The sequence below is a fragment of the Schistocerca americana genome, chromosome 4 (assembly GCF_021461395.2).
Source record: "Schistocerca americana isolate TAMUIC-IGC-003095 chromosome 4, iqSchAmer2.1, whole genome shotgun sequence".
Lineage (NCBI taxonomy): Eukaryota > Metazoa > Arthropoda > Insecta > Orthoptera > Acrididae > Schistocerca > Schistocerca americana.
In genome coordinates, this window is record NC_060122.1 from 360,101,161 (window position 1) to 360,122,294 (window position 21,134).

Genomic DNA, 21,134 nt, shown 5'->3' on the forward strand with positions numbered 1-21,134 from the left:
CTTTTCAAACCACCATTTGCAATATTTTCCCCGCGACCTGTTAGAAATAGGTCCGTTTCAGCAGTTGCAAGAGCGCGCCAGATAACAAGCGTCACCGAGCTTGCGCAGCTACGATGACACTGGAAGCCCATATATATGTTTGTACGTGTAAAACATTAAAAGATCTCACATTACGTCATAAAAGAAACAAGACATCACCAGCTGGGGTGCCCGAGCGGTTCTAGCCGCTACAATCTGGAACCGCGCTGCTGCTACGGTCGCAGGTTCGAATCCTGCCTCGGGCATGGATGTGTGTGATATCTTTAGGTTAGTTAGGTTTAACTAGTTCTGACTTTAGGGGACTGATGACCTCAGAAGTTAAGTCCCATAGTGCTCAGAGCCATTTGAACCATTTTGAAACAAGACATCAGAGGATACTTCAAGAGCGTCGGAATTTCGTGAACCATACGAAAACACATAATTCGGCTTAAAATGAACATTCGTATACAAATTTTCTTGGAGTAACAGTACTGTATTATCTCATGTTTGGTTCTTTATTGGCATAATGCCGTAAGTGCACTTGAAATGCAGCGAACAGTTGAAACTAGCCAATAGTGTGAAATTAAACACTTCGTTTCAAATAAGTTGACTGCCTCAACAGAAAAGATTAATAAAAGCCAAATGTCTTTAGCAAACCGTCCAAAATAACTTCATTGTTCTGTAAGGCGATTAATGTTTGACTCTCAGAAAGGTGGAAATAAAATATAAAACTGATAACATATTTTAGCTTTCCGTAATTACACGAACGTATTTTAATTCATTTGATAGCTCCCGGCCACAAAAGTCCGTTTTGTTATCATTTAACGCGAGAGCAATAAATGAAGAGGAAACAACAAAACGACTAAATGTAAACAGGCCACGTGGAGATGACCCACCTCCCCACCACAACTCAGACTGCTCTGTGCATCAGCCCCAGATTTACTAATTTCAGAACTGGGGCAATATTAAGTAGTGGCGCCGAGCCACATATCTGTAACGAGAAGAGGGAGAAGGTACTACTCACATTCGCGACTCAACTGCGCATGCGCAAGAGCCCGCCCGCAACAACTCAAACGAATCTAATTTTAACAGTTGTCACACAACACTCATCGGAGGCAATTGCCTAGTCTTCCTAAAGCTTCTGATACACTTTAATGTTGACAGACACTTGTATGAGCACTGTTTTGTTGTTGTATATGGCACATTTCCTTTGCAACTTAAGTTTTATTTTCTTTCTTTCTTTTCTCCTGTTCATGTTTTGTTGCTCAGTGTTATTCTGCAGTAGCGGGATACAGTAATATCCTTCATTAGAGTATTGGTTCTTACCAGTCAAAATCACAAAAATTTAACTGAAAACTAAAACAATGAAAAATTCCTGGAATTCTAAACAATTCCCGGGTTTTCCCAGTTTTCTCCTGGATGAAAAAATTCCCGGGTTTTTCCCGGATCTCCCAGATCGTATACACCCTGTGAAACACTGGAGAATGCCAAAGAGGCGTTCCTTTTATAGCCCGAAGAAATCTACATCTCGTGCAAGTAGCAAACTGGGCATTCCACTGCCAACTGTGTGGAAGATTCTGCACAAACATCAGAAATATGAAACTTCCTGGCAGATTAAAACTGTGTGTCAGATGGAGACTCGAACTCGGGACCTTTGTCTTTCGCGGGCAAGTGCTCAACCAACTGAGCTACCCAAGCACGACTCACGCCCTGTCCTCACAGCTTTACTTTTGCCAGTACCTCGTCTCCTACCTTCCAAACTTTACAGAAGTTCTCAGAAATATACCATACACCTGCTGCAATGTTTATCAAGTGACGACACCATCAGATGTGGATTTGTGAACATTTCCAGGAAGCAACGGAGAATGGTGTCCTTACTCCTGACCCATGTTTACTGATGAGGTGATGTTCCACGTAAATGGTCAAATGAATTGTCACAATGTCCATACATAGGTCACAGCAAATCCCAATTTACAGTTTAGATCAGGGTGTGGAATTTCAACTTTGAAGCCACTTTGATCACCACAACCCCCTTTATCTGAATATGAAAAAATACCCACTCTGTCTCCTTCTATGGAGTTAGTTTGACAGACAGACTGTTCACACGGTGTCTTTGTACACAACAACATGTAAAATTGTTTAATGGACTACTAAGGTTCATCATAAGCATTGCAAACACAAACAACCCACTTCAGCACCATATTCTAAAGGTCTAGCACTTAATGTTTGTGTAGAGTTATCTTTCTGCAGAGAAGTACTGCTTATCAGTGGCGAGTTCTTCGGTCAAACTCAGACAAAGAAGGTCCATTTAAACATACCATACACAAAAACTCTAGTTGTAAATATGTGTGTGTGTGTGTGTGTGTGTGTGTGTGTGTGTGTGTGTGTGTGTGTTTTCAGCCAAGTCATGTAGGCAGTTTTTAGTCTGCAGTTACATCTGGAACCTCTTTCACATGCAGCTGTTCTCGCTGGTAGAAAAGCACAAAATGTGAGAAACTGAAGCTGACTGGGAAATCTTGTAGAAAAATTTTCAATGTAAGTCTTTTGAAGTATCTGATTCTTACATACCTTCATCTCCAAACTGAGGAATTTTGTCATCATGAGGTCAGCCTAATGCGTCAAACATGCAGGGAGGTAATAACATTTGACAAGACAGACTGCAAACTTACGTGGCATACGCCTTTGCATTTTTTATTAAGTTTTCTCTTACAAACTGGTACTCATACTCCACAGTTTGAATGTTTGTCAGGTGAACATAATTATTTTTCCTAAAATGGTTACTTGCTCCAAAAACCTTTGTTCACTTGGTCCAACAGCGAAGTGTATGTCGTCCTAAACAGTGATGCAGTGTTCAATTTTCATTTCCTGGGACGAAATAAGGTGTTTCTTATTTTGTAGTGCCACACTTAATGGATTCAATTTCTCGTAAAAGTCCACGAGGAAGTAGGGAAGCCTAAAAAATTTAAATAGCCTTAGATTTTTCAGAAAACCCTTAGCTTTAGCAGCATGTCATCATTTTTATGGGCTAGCTGTTCAGAGTGGGCCACAACAGCTTTCCATGATTGAAGGAGAGCTTGAATGACACACACTTTACTGGTCAATCAACTGACAGTGTGAATATGAATCTCTCCTCCTAGAACTTTTACTGTTTCTCTTAACATCCGAAGTCTTTTCGTTGATCCATAACAGAATTTGAGAAAATTTCTAACAACCGAGTCAAATGTTTTGAGATGTTCATATTCCCGACAGTCATCTATCACAGCTAACTGCAAAGGATGTGCAAGACAGTGAATGCTTATCAGTATTTGAAAAGAGTTTCATTTGCATAGCTTATCCTGATTAGTGCCCAACCACATCTGCAGTGTCACCAATGCCTACACCTATAATGTAATATTTTTCTCTGTATTGATTTGGGCCTACAGCGCTCTCTCAATAATCTGTCAAAGCTGTGAAACAACCAGAGGAAGTGTAATTCGGTAAATCTATTACACCTAATATTGCCTCCTCAATGTGGTCATCATCTGCATCCATGTATCCAATCTACACATCTGCATGATTAGTTGCAGTGGCACCATCAATTAGAAGGCTGATGTATTTACAGTTTTGTAGTTGTGTACGAGATACTGCTTCTGTGTATCTACCATAAAATGAATGAATACTCTGTGCTGTTTTTCACTGGCCATACTGTGCTAACAGTCACATTTGATTTTCGTGTCAAACAAAGAATGTGTAGAAAGTCTTTAAACGACTTCTCATGTCTAACTATGTAGTACTTCACATTAAACACATTTCTAAGATGGAAAAACATTTGACTGTCCATTTTTATTCTGAGTATGCAGAAAAAAATGAATTCTTTTAGAGGTGCAGAAAACCCTTTCACTTCTCGTCAACATTACTAGCTTGTACCAGTTCAAAAAATTTGGAAGATGCAAGCTTTGTTGTATCATTGTACATTAGCCACTCAAAATTACTTAACCAGTCTTTATTAAATTTCATTTTAGTTGGGAATGGTAGCGTGGCACAAGCTAAACACTATTACTATGGGCCGATTCTGTCACACAAATTGTAATTTGTTTTTCCTGCACATGAGGAACAATCACATTGTCCTTCACATTTTTGTCACTAGCTACACACCCACTAGATGTATTACACTATAAATTGACTGTTTGCCTAAAATCAGATAAACTAAATGTATAGTTACAATAAAATACAGGTAACCATAAAATTTGAATGCTGGAGGATGCCGCCATATCAACAAAGACCTATCATACCATACACTACAACCTTCTTTAACATTGGGCACTGCTCTTGTTTCACAAACCAGGACTTTCTCACTGATGCCAACACTTGGCAAAGAGTATATACACTTCTATAGTACCTGAACAGTGCATGAATTTATGTTGTCCATACTATTCTGAACGTAGCCATAGAGTGTTTAAAAAATAAAATAAAATTTACATGTAAGCCTGGATCGACAGCTGCCAATTTTCTTTTACTAATGGAGAACTAGCGACTTAAAAATTCGCACCCTGCTGTAGACTGAAAGAGATTCTCTGAAAGTGAATGTTTTCTGTGCTGTTTCACATATGAAAGTGTATGGCTTTCACTTTTTTTCCTGGGAAAACTAACAGATACACTGTACCTACCTACATATGTTGCAAGACTGGGTGTTCCCTAAACCAATAGTTGATATCGCAAATGTCATAATCCAACAAGACAGACTCCACTTCATTGGCAAAGAAGTATGTCACCACATGAAGGAAGAACTTCGAAAGTAGTGGACTGAGCACTACACTCTGGATGACTTGGCACTCTTCAGATGGTCCCTACGGTCTACCAATTTTCTTCTCTGACGGCATGTGAAAGACACTGTTTATGCACAACCTTTTCTGACAACACTGACTGAACTCCAGAATCACATAAGTGCTGTGCTACTGAAGTGTGACAGAGACTGGCTTGAAATTTACTATCACATTGGTGTTTGTCATTTAACAGGATGAGGGAACATAGAACATTTGTAGCCATGTATAAGAAATTTGGAAATGTGCTTTTTGATACAAGGTATTGTTTACTATTTTTTTATTTATAATACTTTGTGAAATAAAGTTATACACAACCAGACAAGTCATTGTAATCATGCTGTAAATTGCTTTCCACCCCACTGTCATTTTCCTGAACTTACAACATTCCACATCGTCTTTACTTATCATTAGTCATTTATTAATAGTTCATTTTATCCAAATGATATTTCTTTCCTGCGTAACTCTTTCATGCTGCAATGGAGTGTGCATTACTTTGAAACTTCCTGTCAGGTTACTAGCATGTACAGGAGAAATCCTGTGCAATTTGGAAAGTAGGGGAGAGTTATTGACAGAAGTAAAGAAGTGATAGCAGTCTGGTAGTCACGACTTGATTGCTCAGCCAGTAAGAGCATTGTCCATGAAAGACAAGATACAACATTGCTACAAAAAGTATAGATTGAAAACATCAATCCTGAAAAGCCCAATCTCACATGATTCAGTAAAGCTAGAGGTATTTTTATGACTCAATTGAGGATTTTTTGGTTTGGAGGATGCACATCTCAAATGGAAAGTCATCAACAGTTGTGAAGTAGCTGCAGGCTTGTCTTGGAAGAGTGCTGGGACCCTTGCTGTTTATGGTTTATATTAGTGACCTGCAGACAACATTAATGGTAACCTCAGACTTCTTGCAGATAACAAGTTATCTATAATGACATACTGTGAGAAAAGTTGCTCAAATATCAAAGCAGATCTTGATAAAATTTTGAAGTGCTGCAAATATTGGAAATTTGCTTTAAATGTTCAGAAAGGTGAAACTGCGCACTTCACAAAGAGTGCAATGTCAACTGTCGCAACTGGAACACGTCAACTCGTACAAATATACGAGTGTGATATACAAAGGTGTAAGAAATGGAATGAACATGCTGGCTCAGTCACAGGTAAACTGTGTGGCAGGCTTCAGTTCGTCAGTAGATAATGTGAAAATGCCATCAATCTGGAGAAGTGATTGCTTACAAAATACTACAGAGTTTCACCCTAGACTACTGTGTTCAAGTGTTTGGAACCTATATGAAATACAACCAACAGGGGATACTGAATGTACACAAAGAACAGCAACATGAATGATAACAGGTTTGAATGACCCATAGGAGAGCTTCACGGATATGCCAAAAAACCTGAATTAGCAGACTTGGTACGCACCCTATGGCGAACAGAAGCTATCCTGGGAAAGATATTTACAAAGTTTCAAAAAACAGTATAAGTAAGGAGGCTAAGTAATTACAGTGTGCACAGAGGTAGTTAAGCAATTTTTCATCCTGAGCTTCAAGCTGGAATGGAACAGGAAGAAACCCTAATATGTGGTACAAGGGTCGTTTGAAAAGTTCTCAGAATCACCACGAGAGGTCAGCACTGGTGCAACGAGTTGTTCACGTGATATTTATTGGACTGTTGCCTGTAAACTTGTGCCACGCCAGTGCTCTTGGAAGAGAGCTGTGGTAGTGACGTGGCTCTGTTATTGTTCCTGCATAATGATTTGCGAAGTCGGGAGGGGGGAATCAAGGTTCAAACAGTGATTAAGTACTTCGTAAAGGAAGTCATGAAAGCAACAGGCATTCTTGCCAATTTTCAGAATACAAGAATACACTGGGGACTCTCCTCCTTCATATTCAACTGTTGCCAAGTGGACAAATTAATTTAAATTTGGTCGGGAGAGCTTAGATGATGATGATGACGATCATGATCATGATCATGATCATGATCATGATCTCCGCACTGGTCGGCCAACATGTGTCACTATTCCAGAAATCGTTGCGAAAGCACACAAAATGGTCACAGAGGATCGCCGATTGAAAGTGCGTGAAATTGCTCACGCCTGCCGGATATTTTTGGGACAAAAAACTAAACTGTTTTGCTAAAGGCAGACCCCACCCAAAAACATATGTATTGTTAAAGCAAACACAGACAAAAGAGCTTCAACCTCAAGATGATCATACTAACAACTGATGGCTCATGACTGATGATACATACAGAAACGCAGTTTCACTATGACACACACAACATTTAATGTGCTGTGTGCTGAAAGTGTGACAATATAAACTGTCAGAATTTTCATTACCGATTGTGGCATTGTGATTAATTGGGTAAAGTGTGTGGTGCAAACCTGTGACCAAGATATTGGCTTGATTGCCGGCAGAGTGCTGCCTTTCTTCTTGCGTCACTATGAGAGCAAGAGTGGTGGGAAAATTTCAGACACCTTAACTTACCTCTCTTGAATTCATAAAACTACGTTGTCTGTATAATCCAAATCCTCCAGACATTTATGGCTGTTTTTCCACTCCTTTGGCTTTTCACTTCAAGCAAACTGTGTGTCATCAAGGGATAGTGATGTGAGCTGGGCAATTGCCCAGTGGGCAGGACATTTATAAATGGGCTTTTGCCCGGGAATTTGCCCAAAGCAGTTTTAAATGCCAAAAATCTGGGCATTTATGAAAAAAAACTTAAAAGTTTTTACTGGTAGAATGGACAATTTACCAATTAAAATAAGGAATGTGATGATACTCAAAATATTAAAAGTTGGCAAATGTTTACTTTCAAACCTACATATAACATTCATTGCCTTTATTATGATCCTAATATGACCTTTAATAATGATGCAGGTATTAATTTAGTGAGTTCGTGGTCTAGATCTAGAGGCTCTGATGCCTTCCATCCTCAGTATTTAAAATATATGCAAAGCAATAGTTACAGTAAGTACACTCTCTCCCTCCCCTCCTCACTCCACTGCCTGCACCAATTTACACTGTTGGTTGTTTACTTTCATTTTATTGCAGCTATTAAAACATTAAAAATTTAAGAGTCAACTGTTACATACCTTTAGCTTCAATATTCTGTTGAAGCATTTCCTCCATTTCATCTGATTCAGCAATGTCAACTGGAAGTTCAGCATCATTGTTGACAGCTGCAACATTCCCACCATGTTCTATCAGGTACCTACGGAAAACGAACGAACAAAATATTTTACAAAATAAATACTGCAGTTATATGCAGACCAATACAATTATTTTAATTATTTCTAAGAGATTTATTTGTAGTTTCAGTAACAAATTCATTTGCAGCATTTCAAGTTCTGAATTTTCAGTCACACTTCATTATTCTTTTCATGTACCAGTATTTGAAAATATTTCAGATAAAAGTTGCTGGCAGCCAGTTACAGGCTATATATAAATGGTGATGAGATTGGGCCCAGCTGAAAGTTATAATTGTTGTGTTGCTTTTAGCCACTATAGTCAAATAGAAAAATGCTCTGGTAACTGAATACTGTTGATTGCTACATTCATCGTGTATTCATTGGTGAGGCAAAGTATTCTGTTGCTTTCAGTCAAAAAACCAAACTCTCATTTGGTGGCTCTTTCATCTTGTTTACCAATATGTATTAACTACCACACAGCTCACAACTAGATCCAAAACACCACCACCACCACCACCACCACCACCTGAGTGGGACACATGAGAAGAATTTAAGAGTTAACGAAATGATAAAACTGATATTTTTAGAAAATCTTGAAAAATAGTGCTACATTATTTTATTTATTCATAAATAATAACTTTTTTAGTATTCTCAGAAGTAATGTTACCAGTTCAAACTGCGATTAAATCTTAAAACATTTCCACTTTCCTGATATGATACTAGTCTAGACAGAATATCAAAGAAGATGTAATGTTCCAATGGCTGAATCATTTGTCACTTCCAAATAATGTTATTAACAGTACACCATGATAACTCAAGTTAGGAAATATGAACAGTTACATTAAAGGCCTCTTGGTTATACCCTGCAACCAGTATTAATAAGTAAATTATAAGTATCAGTTTACTCCTGTTTAGTGGTTCACTACTGTACAACAGTGGTGTGCACGAAAGAAGGTGGGTGGTGAGGCGATGCGTAGTAGCTAGCACTAGTGCACCATGTGCCGCTCCAGCCAATAGAGTCATTCTTCTGCACCTGCCAATAGTACACGCTTGAGTGTGTGCGTAAAACATTTAGTATTGATTTTGATGTTAGTTTAGGTATTGTGAGCTTACTTAGCCACTTCATTGGTCATTATGGTGCACAAAGCAGATACAAGATATATTACAAGTGGCAGCGACAGTTTACCGAGCATGTAAAACCTACTAGTGAGAGTCAGATGCAGAAACAGTGGCCCATTACAGTACTCATCCCTTCACAGCCAGTTACCAGAAGGGCAACAGCACGTTGCACTGCCACCTTCCTACATACACACCACTACAGTACGGAAGATACATTCCAAGCTAAGAATGATGATAGCAAATGAGTAATAAATTCAATTTTTGTGATGGTTTACCTGCATGTAGGGAGCATATCACAGTTCTCTCTTACAAGAAATAAGTTCAAAAGAAACAAATGTAGAATGTCCACTTTTATTTCCCTTTGTAAAACAGCAAGCACTTACTGTGTCGTTACATTACGTCCATGAATGAATGACTGAGTTCCTTGTCATTAAGTTTAATTTACTACTATCATAACTAAACAAAACAAAGAGTACTTTAACTATTTTACTTAATACACTCATATCCCAATAAATGCCACAAATTATGAAACAAATAAGTAAATTTCTTCTGTCTTGCAATATGTGACTAAGAATAATTTTTAGCTACTGGTACTATGACAAATGAGTAAAATTTAAGACCAAGTACACGGTTGCTGTTATAGACACTAAGTTAACTTGGATGTTGAAACATCAAGTTTCAAGCAGCCTGTAACACCAACAAGAATCACACGTTTTTGAGTATACAATACAATTACAGAGAGAGAAACACACACACACACACACACACACACACACACACACACACACACACACACACAGGCCAAGTGCGAGTTGGATTCTTGTTCTGAAGGTTTTGTACAAAATTAATCTCTATACATAAAACACAATGTCTCAAATCAGTCACTCACTCACCATTGTCCAGCCACAAAAGATAGAAACTTGGAAATCTGCAGAACGTGTTAAGCTTATGCTGTAGGTGTCGTTAAAGAACGGATTTTTCAATATTCCATCCCTAAGAGGGTGAAACAGGGGACAAAAGGCTTTGTGAAAAAGTCACTATTAAGGTAATTTTGAAGCCAGAACCATGAAAATTGGTATTTGAGTACTTAGTTAGAAATAAAGAAAGACGTGTTTCAGTATTTTTGGAAATTCAACCATTGAGCGAGTAAAATATTGAGTGCACGTTTTTTGAAAATAAATCATTATTAAAGAACTACGAAAGCATTTTTACAGCTACATCTATGAAAACTGGAATCTGACATCTCTTAGAAATTTAAAAAAAATACATTTGTTTCAGTGTTTATGGAATTTCAATTCCCTAGTGACAAACAGGGAATGAAAACTTTTATGAAATTATTTAATTATGAAAGCATTTTCAAAGCTCAACCTATAAAAATTTAGTATTTAGCTACTTTGTTATAAACAAACCAATACATGTTTCGCAGTTTTTGGAAATTCAACCCCTAAGAGGGTGAAATGGGATGAAAATTTTTAAGAAAATATTTGGATATATTTTTTAAAAAAAATTGACAGGAAATCAATGAAAATTGGTATTTCTAAAAACAAAGATGATGTGACTTACCAAACGAAAGCGCTGGCAGGTCGATAGACACACAAACAAACACAAACATACACACAAAATTCAAGCTTTCCCAACCAACGGTTGCTTCATCAGGAAAGAGGGAAGGAGAGGGATAGACGAAAGGATGTGGGTTTTAAGGGAGAGGGTAAGGAGTTATTCCAATCCCGGCAGCAGAAAGACTTACCTTAGGGGGAAAAAAGGACAGGTATACACTCGCACACACACATATCCATCTGCACATACACAGACACAAGCAGCCTTTACAAATGTCTGCTTGTGTCCGTGTGTGTGTGTGTGTGTGTGTGTGTGCGCGCGCGCGCGCGAGCGAGAGAGAGAGAGAGAGAGAGAGAGAGAGAGAGAGAGAGAGAGAGAGAGAGAGAGAGAGAGAGAGAGTGTATACCTGTCCTTTTTTCCCCATAAGGTAAGTCTTTCCGCTCCCGGGATTGGAATGACTCTTTACCCTCTCCCTTAAAACCCACATCCTTTCGTCTTTCCCTCTCCTTTCCTCTTTCCTGATGAAGCAACCATTGGTTGGGAAAGCTTGAATTTTGTGTGTATGTTTGTGTGTCTGTCGACCTGCCAGCGCTTTCGTTTGGTAAGTCACATCATCTTTGTTTTTAGATATATTTTTCCCACGTGGAATGTTTCCCTCTATTATATCCATATCGTAAAATTGGTATTTCACTAGATATAAAGAAATATGCATTAGGGGATGAAAGTTTCTATGGAAATGACTAACAAAAACCATGGACTTGAGCTAAAAGAATCATATTTTGGTCAGACGTACAATCCGAAAAACTGTGCTTCTAAGGCCTTAATTAGCGTTAAAAGTTTAGGTGTTGCAATCTGTGGATAACAGTGAACAAAGCAGAAGGCACTAACCTAGTTATGCATACTATGCACACAAATAGTTTATCTATAGATTTCGATAAGTGAGTTTGCGAGTATCAAATTATGTGACAAATGACTGTATCTTTTGACTACAATTACTTAATAGCCTAATTTGTTTACACTGCTGAGGGACCACAGACCTTAGTATTTGCCAAACTTCAATTTGAAAACTCTAACCATTCCAGAGAAAAAAGGAGCTTAATAGACTAGCAGGCAGACAAGAAAGTGATCTTGTAAGGCTACCATTTTTACCAGGTGAGGTATGGAACCCTGAAAATAAGAATTCCAAAACAGGGTCAAACTAAGCCTTTACGATTATCATATTAACATACTAGCCACTATGCTAACGAAACATGGATACACAAGTGACATTCGAAATTATTATCCACCTTACATATTACTATGTAATTCTCTTTCTTATTGCTATTACTAATCCACCATCAGTTGCTTTTACAAGGCAAAATGAGGATGTATATCACTGCCATTAAAAGATACATATCTATAGCACTTAAGTCACTCACTGTCAGAAGATGTCCTGCAAATACCCCCTTGTTCATTACTCTGAAATCTAACCAACGTTTTCTCCAAAGTCGTTCTTGATCATTTGCAACTAGAGCCACTTAGAATGGCATCAGGGCTATGTGGAGAACTATACAAAAGTCTTGACAGATGTGAGCACATTAGGTCGTATTTCTGAAGGATGACAAATGAGCTTCCTCCTTTTTTTTTTAACAGATCTATGGCCTTTACAAGTTAGTGAAATACTCATCCGAAATATTATGTAATCATTGTCAAAGTGCTAAAGACTGTGTGCACATCTGGCAACAATGCCAAAAAAATATGACCACAAACACCTTGTTTAGATATTTATAGGTTTTTATCAACATATGTCAAGATATTCCCTTTTCAACACATCATGCTGTCTATCACAACCGTAGTAAAAACCCATGATAACTTGCCAGCAGCCATGAAATGTTTAGCTCCTAATAGAGGTTAGATTAAGAACAGCCTAACGGATTTATCGGTGGCCTGCTCCTCATACTTCATCAATTTCTTAGTAAAAGCAACTGATGTAGATATTATTATTATTATTTCCTCCACTTTCTCAGACGTTAAGTCCGGTTAAAAATGGAGTGACGCGGACCTTGATCAAGCGTCACTTCCTTTTAACTGTACGGTATGTGTTATATTGCATTTAGGAACTTTCGGGTAATTGAACATGTATCAATAATTACGGATTTCTGCAGTTGTATATATATGTTTGGATGTAGCTGTATTGCATTGATGTACTGGTGGATATTGTGTGGTATGACTCCTGTAGTTGATAGTATAATTGGTATGATGTCAACTTTATCCTGATGCCACATGTCTTTGACTTCCTCAGCCAGTTGGATGTATTTTTCAATTTTTTCTCCTGTTTTCTTTTGTATATTTGTTGTATTGGGTATGGATATTTCGATTAGTTGTGTTAATTTCTTCTTTTTATTGGTGAGTATGATGTCAGGTTTGTTATGTGGCGTTGTTTTATCTGTTATAATGGTTCTGTTCCAGTATAATTTGCATTCATCATTCTCCAGTACATTTTGTGGTGTATACTTGTATGTAGGAACGTGTTGTTTTAAAAGTTTATGTTGTAAGGCAAGCTGTTGATGTATTATTTTTGCGACATTGTCATGTCTTCTGGGGTATTCTGTATTTGCTAGTATTGTACATCCGCTTGTGATGTGATCTACTGTTTCTATTTGTTGTTTGCAAAGTCTGCATTTATCCGTTGTGGTATTGGGATCTTTAATAATATGCTTGCTGTAATACCTGGTGTTTATTGTTTGATCCTGTATTGCAATCATGAATCCTTCTGTCTCACTGTATATATTGCTTTTTCTTAGCCATGTGTTGGATGCGTCTTGATCGATGTGTGGCTGTGTTAGATGATACGGGTGCTTGCCATGAAGTGTTTTCTTTTTCCAATTTACTTTCTTCGTATCTGTTGATGTTATGTGATCTAAAGGGTTGTAGAAGTGGTTATGAAATTGCAGTGGTGTAGCCGATGTATTTATATGAGTGATTGCCTTGTGTATTTTGCTAGTTTCTGCTTGTTCTATAAAGAATTTTCTTAAATTGTCTACCTGTCCATAATGTAGGTTTTTTATGTCGATAAATCCCCTTCCTCCTTCCTTTCTGCTTAATGTGAATCTTTCTGTTGCTGAATGTATGTGATGTATTCTATATTTGTGGCATTGTGATCGTGTAAGCGTATTGAGTGCTTCTAGGTCTGTGTTACTCCATTTCACTACTCCAAATGAGTAGGTCAATATTGATATAGCTTAAGTATTTATAGCTTTTGTCTTGTTTCTTGCTGTCAATTCTGTTTTCAGTATTTTTGTTAGTCTTTGTCTATATTTTTCTTTTAGTTCTTCTTTAATATTTGTATTATCTATTCCTATTTTTTGTCTGTATCCTAGATATTTATAGGCATCCGTTTTTTCCATCGCTTCTATGCAGTCGCTGTGGTTATCCAATATGTAATCTTCTTGTTTAGTGTGTTTTCCCTTGACTATGCTATTTTTCTTACATTTGTCTGTTCCAAAAGCCATATTTATATCATTGCTGAATACTTCTGTTATCTTTAGTAATTGGTTGAGTTGTTGCTGCCAGTAGTTTTAGATCATCCATGTATAGCAAATGTGTGATTTTGTGTGGGTATGTTCCAGTAATATTGTATCCATAATTTGTATTATTTAGCATGTTGGATAGTGGGTTCAGAGCAAGGCAGAAAGGACTTAATGAGTCTCCTTGGTATATTCCACGCATAATCTGTATTGGCTGTGATGTGATATTATTTGAATTTGTTTGGATATTAAGTGTGGTTTTCCAATTTTTCATTACTATGTTTAGGAACTGTATCAATTTATGATCTACTTTGTATATTTCCAATATTTGTAGTAACCATGAGTGGGGTACACTATCAAAAGCTTTTTGGTAATCAATGTATGCGTAGTGTAGCGACCTTTGTTTAGTTTTAGCTTGATATGTCACCTCTGCATCTATTATCAGTTGCTCTTTACATCCTCGTGCTCCTTTGCAACAGCCTTTTTGTTCTTCATTTATAATTTTGTTCTGTGTTGTATGTGTCATTAATTTCTGTTTAATGACTGAAGTTAATATTTTGTATATTGTTGGTAGGCATGTTATGGGGCGATATTTAGCTGGGTTCGCTGTGTCTGCTTGATCTTTAGGTTTCAGATATGTTATTCCGTGTGTAAGTGTATCAGGGAATGTGTATGGGTCTGCAATGTAACTGTTAAATAATTTAGTTAGATGTGAATGTGTTGAGGTGAACTTCTTTAACCAGAAATTTGCTATTTTATCATTTCCAGGGGCTTTCCAATTGTGAGTAGAATTAATTGCTCGGGTGACTTCATGTTGCAAAATTATCACTTCAGGCATTTGTGGTATCATCCTGTATGTGTCTGTTTCTGCTTGTATCCATCGTGCATGCCTGTTATGTTGTACCGGGTTTGACCATATGTTGCTCCAGAAGTGTTCCATGTCTGTTATGTTTGGTGGATTGTTTATTTTAATGGGTGTGTTATCTATTGTCTGGTAAAATTTCTTTTGGTTTGTGTTGAATGTTTGGTTTGGTTTCCTTCTATTTTCACTTTTTTTGTATCTTCTGAGTCGTTTGGCTAATGCTTGTAATCTCTGCTTCTTTTCGTCTAATTGCTCTGTCGCTTCTTGTTGTGAGATTTTACCGAACCTTTTTCGTTTTTTTTTTCCGAGATTTCATTTCTTATAAATTGTGTTAGCTGTCCGATGTCTTTTCTCAGTTTTTCTATTTTGATCTGTAGCCTGTGTTGCCATGCTGGTTTTGTGGGTTTCTTCTGTGTGTTGGTTGGTTCTGATCTCTGCCTAGTGTGTATATTTAGTGTAGTGAGTGCTCCTATATAAACCAGTAGTTGTAACTCTTCCATAGTTGTGTTTTCATTTATTTTGTTGTGTATGATTGTGTTGATAGTTTTTATTGTTGTTTCGACTTGTGGGTTATTTGGTGGTCTATGCAAGAATGGTCTAATGTCTGTATTTGTGTCTTTGTATTCTATATATGTTAGCTGAAATTTTTCTTCTATATCTAACATCTGTGTCACTTCGTGTTCTATTTGTGCTTGTTCTGGTGGCTGCCTTAAGATTTCGTTTTCCTCCGATTGTTTAATTGGTGCGTGTTGTTCTTTGTTTGTTTGCTTTGGGATGTTTGAGTCCATTACTGTATTTTCTTCTTCTTCTGATTGCACATTATTTTGTTCCAGTATTTGTTGTACTTGTTGTTTGATGTTTTCTAATTCTGACTGGGGTAGCCTGTTATTTTTTATTATTACACGGATCTGATCAGCAGGTCGTTGTTCTGTTAAAAATTTTAATTCTGGGTATCTGGTAATAAATGTTGTGTATACTTGTGATCTGTATCCAGTTGTGTTGGTTCCTAGGTTTGTTGCTTGGTAATAACAGAACATGAAGTGTCGATTAACTTCATCTGACCATCTCATCCTCTGTCTTTGTTTTCCTTCTAGGGTGGTTGCAGGAAGCATATCCTGCAAAACACCTCTATTTGGATTTAAATCATTTTCCAGTTGGCTAGCAGTGTCGTTACCATTGTGGGCGGGCATAGGGTTCAAGCGTCGTCCCCGACCATGACGGCGCTTGTCCGAGGCTTCTTTAGTTCTGTCCTGAACCAACTAATCACACTAAAAGGGGGGTTAGCCCTATTAGTGGTTTGTTCTTTTTGTCGCCTTTTACGACTGGCAGAACATACCGGAGGCCTATTCTTCTTCTTCTCCTTCTTCTTCTTCTTCTTCTTCTTCTTCTTCTCCTTCTTCTCCTTATTATTATTATTATTATTATTATTAAATAATGTCTTATGTAAAATATTACTTCCACACATCTTCAGCGCAGTAAAGTGACCAATGAAAGTGAGTATTGTGAACTAATTCCCTGTTAGATGATGAAAGGCAGCCTAAATTCAATGTAGGCATTTGAGTGTATAGTATATTTACACATTTTGTGACAAATTTCTTATTTTGTCTGAAAAGAAAATATGTTCCAAGATTTTTTTTTTACTTATTCCACATCCGTAGAGACAAGTTTCCCTTAGGGTCTAGGGAAAGAACACTTGCATTCATGTCTATGACATGTTCTACACCCCTGAATATCTCCTCATTCTGGTAGTAGGGAATTGAAAGTACATGTAATTTACTGTAATTCAAAATCATTCATAGTGACCGTCTCCAAATAATCATCTCCCTCATTCGCAATGTACTGTTTCCAAAAAGTTACAAATAGCAGTTATACTCTGCTTTGGAACAAGAGACAGCAATCTGAATCCTTCAAAATATTGTAAGCACTTTCCACTGAAATGCCTAACACTTTTCCAAGTTTTCTGTTGGCGAATATAGTCACTGGATACCACTTCAGCAGTGTTATTTATTTTCTCAGTATGGATGGTGCCATGAGCTCTGAATGTGTACTATATGTATTTGGTATAACACGATGTCTCAGGTTTCTAGAAGAGAGCTTCTTGAATTTTTCAGTGTGTAAGTAATACTACTAATTGTAGGTGGCACGAGACAATGGCCACTTTAGAACACAGTGGCCAGAAGTGAAGGAAGGCTCACTTGAGATATTATCACGTAGACTAAGGAACATGTGAAGGCTGAAATGATAGGTGTAAGTGACCTTAAGTCCTATACATGAGCAATGGCATTGTTAACGATTCCAAGCAACAGTTGCACTATGCGCATGCATGTACTTTCCACTTGAAGGAAGCGTATAACCTGCAAATTGTGTCTCACTTACTTATGCAGAATTTATCACTTATCACTTACTACCACCATCAGCAACAACAACTCGCAACAAGTGAAATAGAAATTCACTAAACAACTTGCTACGATCACATTTAATGCTAGCTTTATAATTTCCACAATCAGCCACAAATAAAATTATTTACTGAAAACTTAACTGTAATCCAGTTAATCTATTATATTGCCTGGTCACATCAGAGATTTGCTGAGCATTAACAATACAAGTTTTGGTGGTAAAAGCAAGCTACACAGGGACGAGATCATGTGGACTCAAATACAGGGGCCTTCAATTTAATTGAACATGCAGTTGCACAAAGTTAACTATTAACTAAACAGGCAGTATTAACACCGAACGACCTGGTCAGGGATTTAAAATACTTTCAAGGACAGAAATAGAACATTGTCGCAATTGGATGCAAGGAAACTGCATCATCACAGTGAGAATGACTACAGGCAACAAGCAAAAACTTGCAGTTCAAGTGTCATAAAGAAAATATAAATACAGTAGAAATGTTAATGCTACAACAAATAAAATACTATTGATGCATAAAACAATCAATTTAGTCCGCATCAGGTAAATGGTTCATTCCGTGTTGAGTGATGTAGAAGTCCCAACTCTACCATATTCAGCTTCTTTGGAATTTGTACAGAATGTACCTAAGGGATTTGCAAGAATTTCTGCCAAGTTTCAACTCCACCCCTAACTCGGTGTAGGTACAAGTGCCAGTTTCAAAATGGCAACTTTCTTCAGTACTGGAACAAGAGCTAGGATCCTGGGGAACTTATTGTGTAGAATCTTAAGTTATCAAAAATATCAAATGCACCACTTTTGCGAACATATAACAAAACATTTATACAATTGTGTCCATCAAAAACATCTTCATTCTGGTGTCCTTTTAGTTAAGGTGTAAAAATTAGACTTTATTCTTTTCAGCACATTGTAACCAATAAAATTTATGTTACCTGTTTCCTTTACTAAATGTGTTTGAAGCATTGTTGTCTCACAAGTTCATGAATGTATTGCATTATACTGAACAAAGAGTTCAGGATTTATAATGATTTGAAACTTGTCATAGCAGCAATAACTTTCTGGTAAGTAGGTGAGAGAAGATTGAATATATTCATGCAGCTTTGAAAATGTTAACAATTCTGGATGTCATTTACTGTGTGCAAAGTGTGTAAAGGTCTGGAAGATGGAAAAGTGTTTTCTTAAGAAGAACAAAAACTGCTTAACTGACAAAGTAGTTTACAGTCTGATGACGCTTCTGAGTTATATATTGATCATGAAGCACTGCTTGAGATCAGATACGAATTTCTATGAAGACCATGCTGAAATCCTTCTGATAAAAAGAATGAAACAATACGAAAGTCTACAATGTTCTTAACAAAGTCACTGTCTGTCTGTGACTAACTTCTAGGTTAGAGACATATTTTATTAACAATATGCCGCCTTCAATCAACCTATCACAATGAACTCTGGCCCAAGGCACTGGAGCCAGCAGTCATGTGTGAATGATTGGTGTGTGTGTTTCTCTTTTTCTAACAAAGGCCAAAACTGATGCTTATGTGTAGGTGTCTTAACTGTGACAGTCTGCAACTTAACATATCGTCTTTACGGTAAGCTGAAATCTATCTTTCCTAACATAGTTGATATTCCTACCTGGACTTTCCATCGTTTGTATGTATTCTAACACCGAATAGAGGGCAAGGTGAGAATCCAGAAAGAGAGAGAGAGAGAGAGAGAGAGAGAGAGAGAGAGAGAGAGAGAGAGAGAGGGGGGGGGGGGGGGGGGGGATTGGCGGGAAGGTGGGACGGACAGAGAGGGGGGGGGGGGGTGGCGGACAGAGAGAGAGAGAGAGAGAGAGAGAGAGAGAGAGAGAGAGAGAGAGAGGGGGGGGGGGGTGGCGGACAGAGAGAGAGAGAGAGAGAGAGAGAGAGAGAGAGAGAGAGAGAGAGAGAGAGAGGAGAGAGAGAGAGAGGGGGGGGGGGGGGACAGAGAGAGTGAGAGAGAGAGAGGGGGGGCGGACAGAGAGAGTGTGAGAGAGAGAGAGAGGGGGCGGACAGAGAGAGAGGGGGGGCGGACAGAGAGAGAGGGGGGGTGGACAGAGAGGAGAGAGAGAGAGAGAGAGAGAGAGAGAGAGAGAGAGAGAGGAGAGAGAGAGAGAGAGAGAGAGAGGGGGGGGGGGGGGGTGCGGACAGAGAAAGAGAGTGGGGGGGGTAGGTAGGACAGAGAAAGAGAGTGGGGGGGGTAGGTAGGACAGAGAGAGAGAGGGGGGGGGTAGGTAAGACAGAGAGAGAGGGGGGGGTAGGTAGGACAGAGAGAGAGAGGGGGGGGGGAGGTAGGACAGAGAGAGAGAGAGAGGGGGGGGAGGTAGGACAGAGAGAGAGAGGGGGGGGGGGAGGTAGGACAGAGAGAGAGAGGGGGGGGGGGGAGGTAGGACAGAGAGAGAGAGAGAGGGGGGGGAGGTAGGACAGAGAGAGAGAGAGGGGGGGGAGGTAGGACAGAGAGAGAGAGATGGGCGATAAGATGGGCCAGACAGAGAGAGAGAGATGGGCGATAAGATGGGCCAGACAGAGAGAGAGAGATGGGCGATAAGATGGGCCAGACAGAGAGAGAGAGATGGGCGATAAGATGGGCCAGACAGAGAGAGAGAGATGGGCGATAAGATGGGCCAGACAGAGAGAGAGAGATGGGCGATAAGATGGGCCAGACAGAGAGAGAGAGATGGGCGATAAGATGGGCCAGACAGAGAGAGAGAGATGGGCGATAAGATGGGCCAGACAGAGAGAGAGAGATGGGCGATAAGATGGGCCAGACAGAGAGAGAGAGATGGGCGATAAGATGGGCCAGACAGAGAGAGAGAGATGGGCGATAAGATGGGCCAGACAGAGAGAGAGAGATGGGCGATAAGATGGGCCAGACAGAGAGAGAGAGATGGGCGATAAGATGGGCCAGACAGAGAGAGAGAGATGGGCAGTAAGATGGGCCAGACAGAGAGAGAGATGGGCAGTAAGATGGGCCAGACAGAGAGAGAGATGAGCAGTAAGATGGGCCAGACAGAGAGAGAGATGGGCAGTAAGATGGGCCAGACAGAGAGAGAGATGGGCAGTAAGATGGGCCAGACAGAGAGAGAGATGGGCAGTAAGATGGGCCAGACAGAGAGAGAGATGGGCAGTAAGATGGGCCAGACAGAGAGAGAGATGGGCAGTAAGATGGGCCAGACAGAGAGAGAGAGATGGGCGGTAAGATGGGCCTGACAGAGAGAGAGAGATGGGCGGTAAGATGGGCCAGACAGAGAGAGAGATGGGCGGTAAGATGGGCCAGACAGAGAGAGAGAGATGGGCAGTAAGATGGGCCAGACAGAGAGAGAGAGATGGGCAGTAAGATGGGCCGGACAGAGAGAGAGAGATGGGCAGTAAGATGGGCCGGACAGAGAGAGAGAGATGGGCGGTAAGATGGGCCGGACAGAGAGAGAGAGATGGGCGGTAAGAGATGGGCCGGACAGAGAGAGAGAGATGGGCGGTAAGAGATGGGCCGGACAGAGAGAGAGAGAGATGGGCGGTAAGAGATGGGCCGGACAGAGAGAGAGATGGGCGGTAAGAGATGGGCCGGACAGAGAGAGAGATGGGCGGTAAGAGATGGGCCGGACAGAGAGAGAGATGGGCGGTAAGAGATGGGCCGGACAGAGAGAGAGATGGGCG

General features: G+C 39.3%; 1 protein-coding gene across 6 annotated transcripts in view; it reads right to left on the bottom strand.

Moving 5' to 3' along the window:
- The window catches only part of LOC124613251 (protein phosphatase 1 regulatory subunit 12A), a 371,783-nt gene that overhangs the window by 238,670 nt on the left and 111,979 nt on the right, over positions 1-21,134 (bottom strand). For all 6 annotated transcript variants that reach the window (XM_047141939.1, XM_047141940.1, XM_047141942.1 and 3 more), the window contains exon 3: positions 7,912-8,030. In XM_047141939.1, the coding sequence (XP_046997895.1) occupies positions 7,912-8,030 (119 nt within the window). The remainder of the gene's footprint in view (positions 1-7,911; positions 8,031-21,134) is intronic.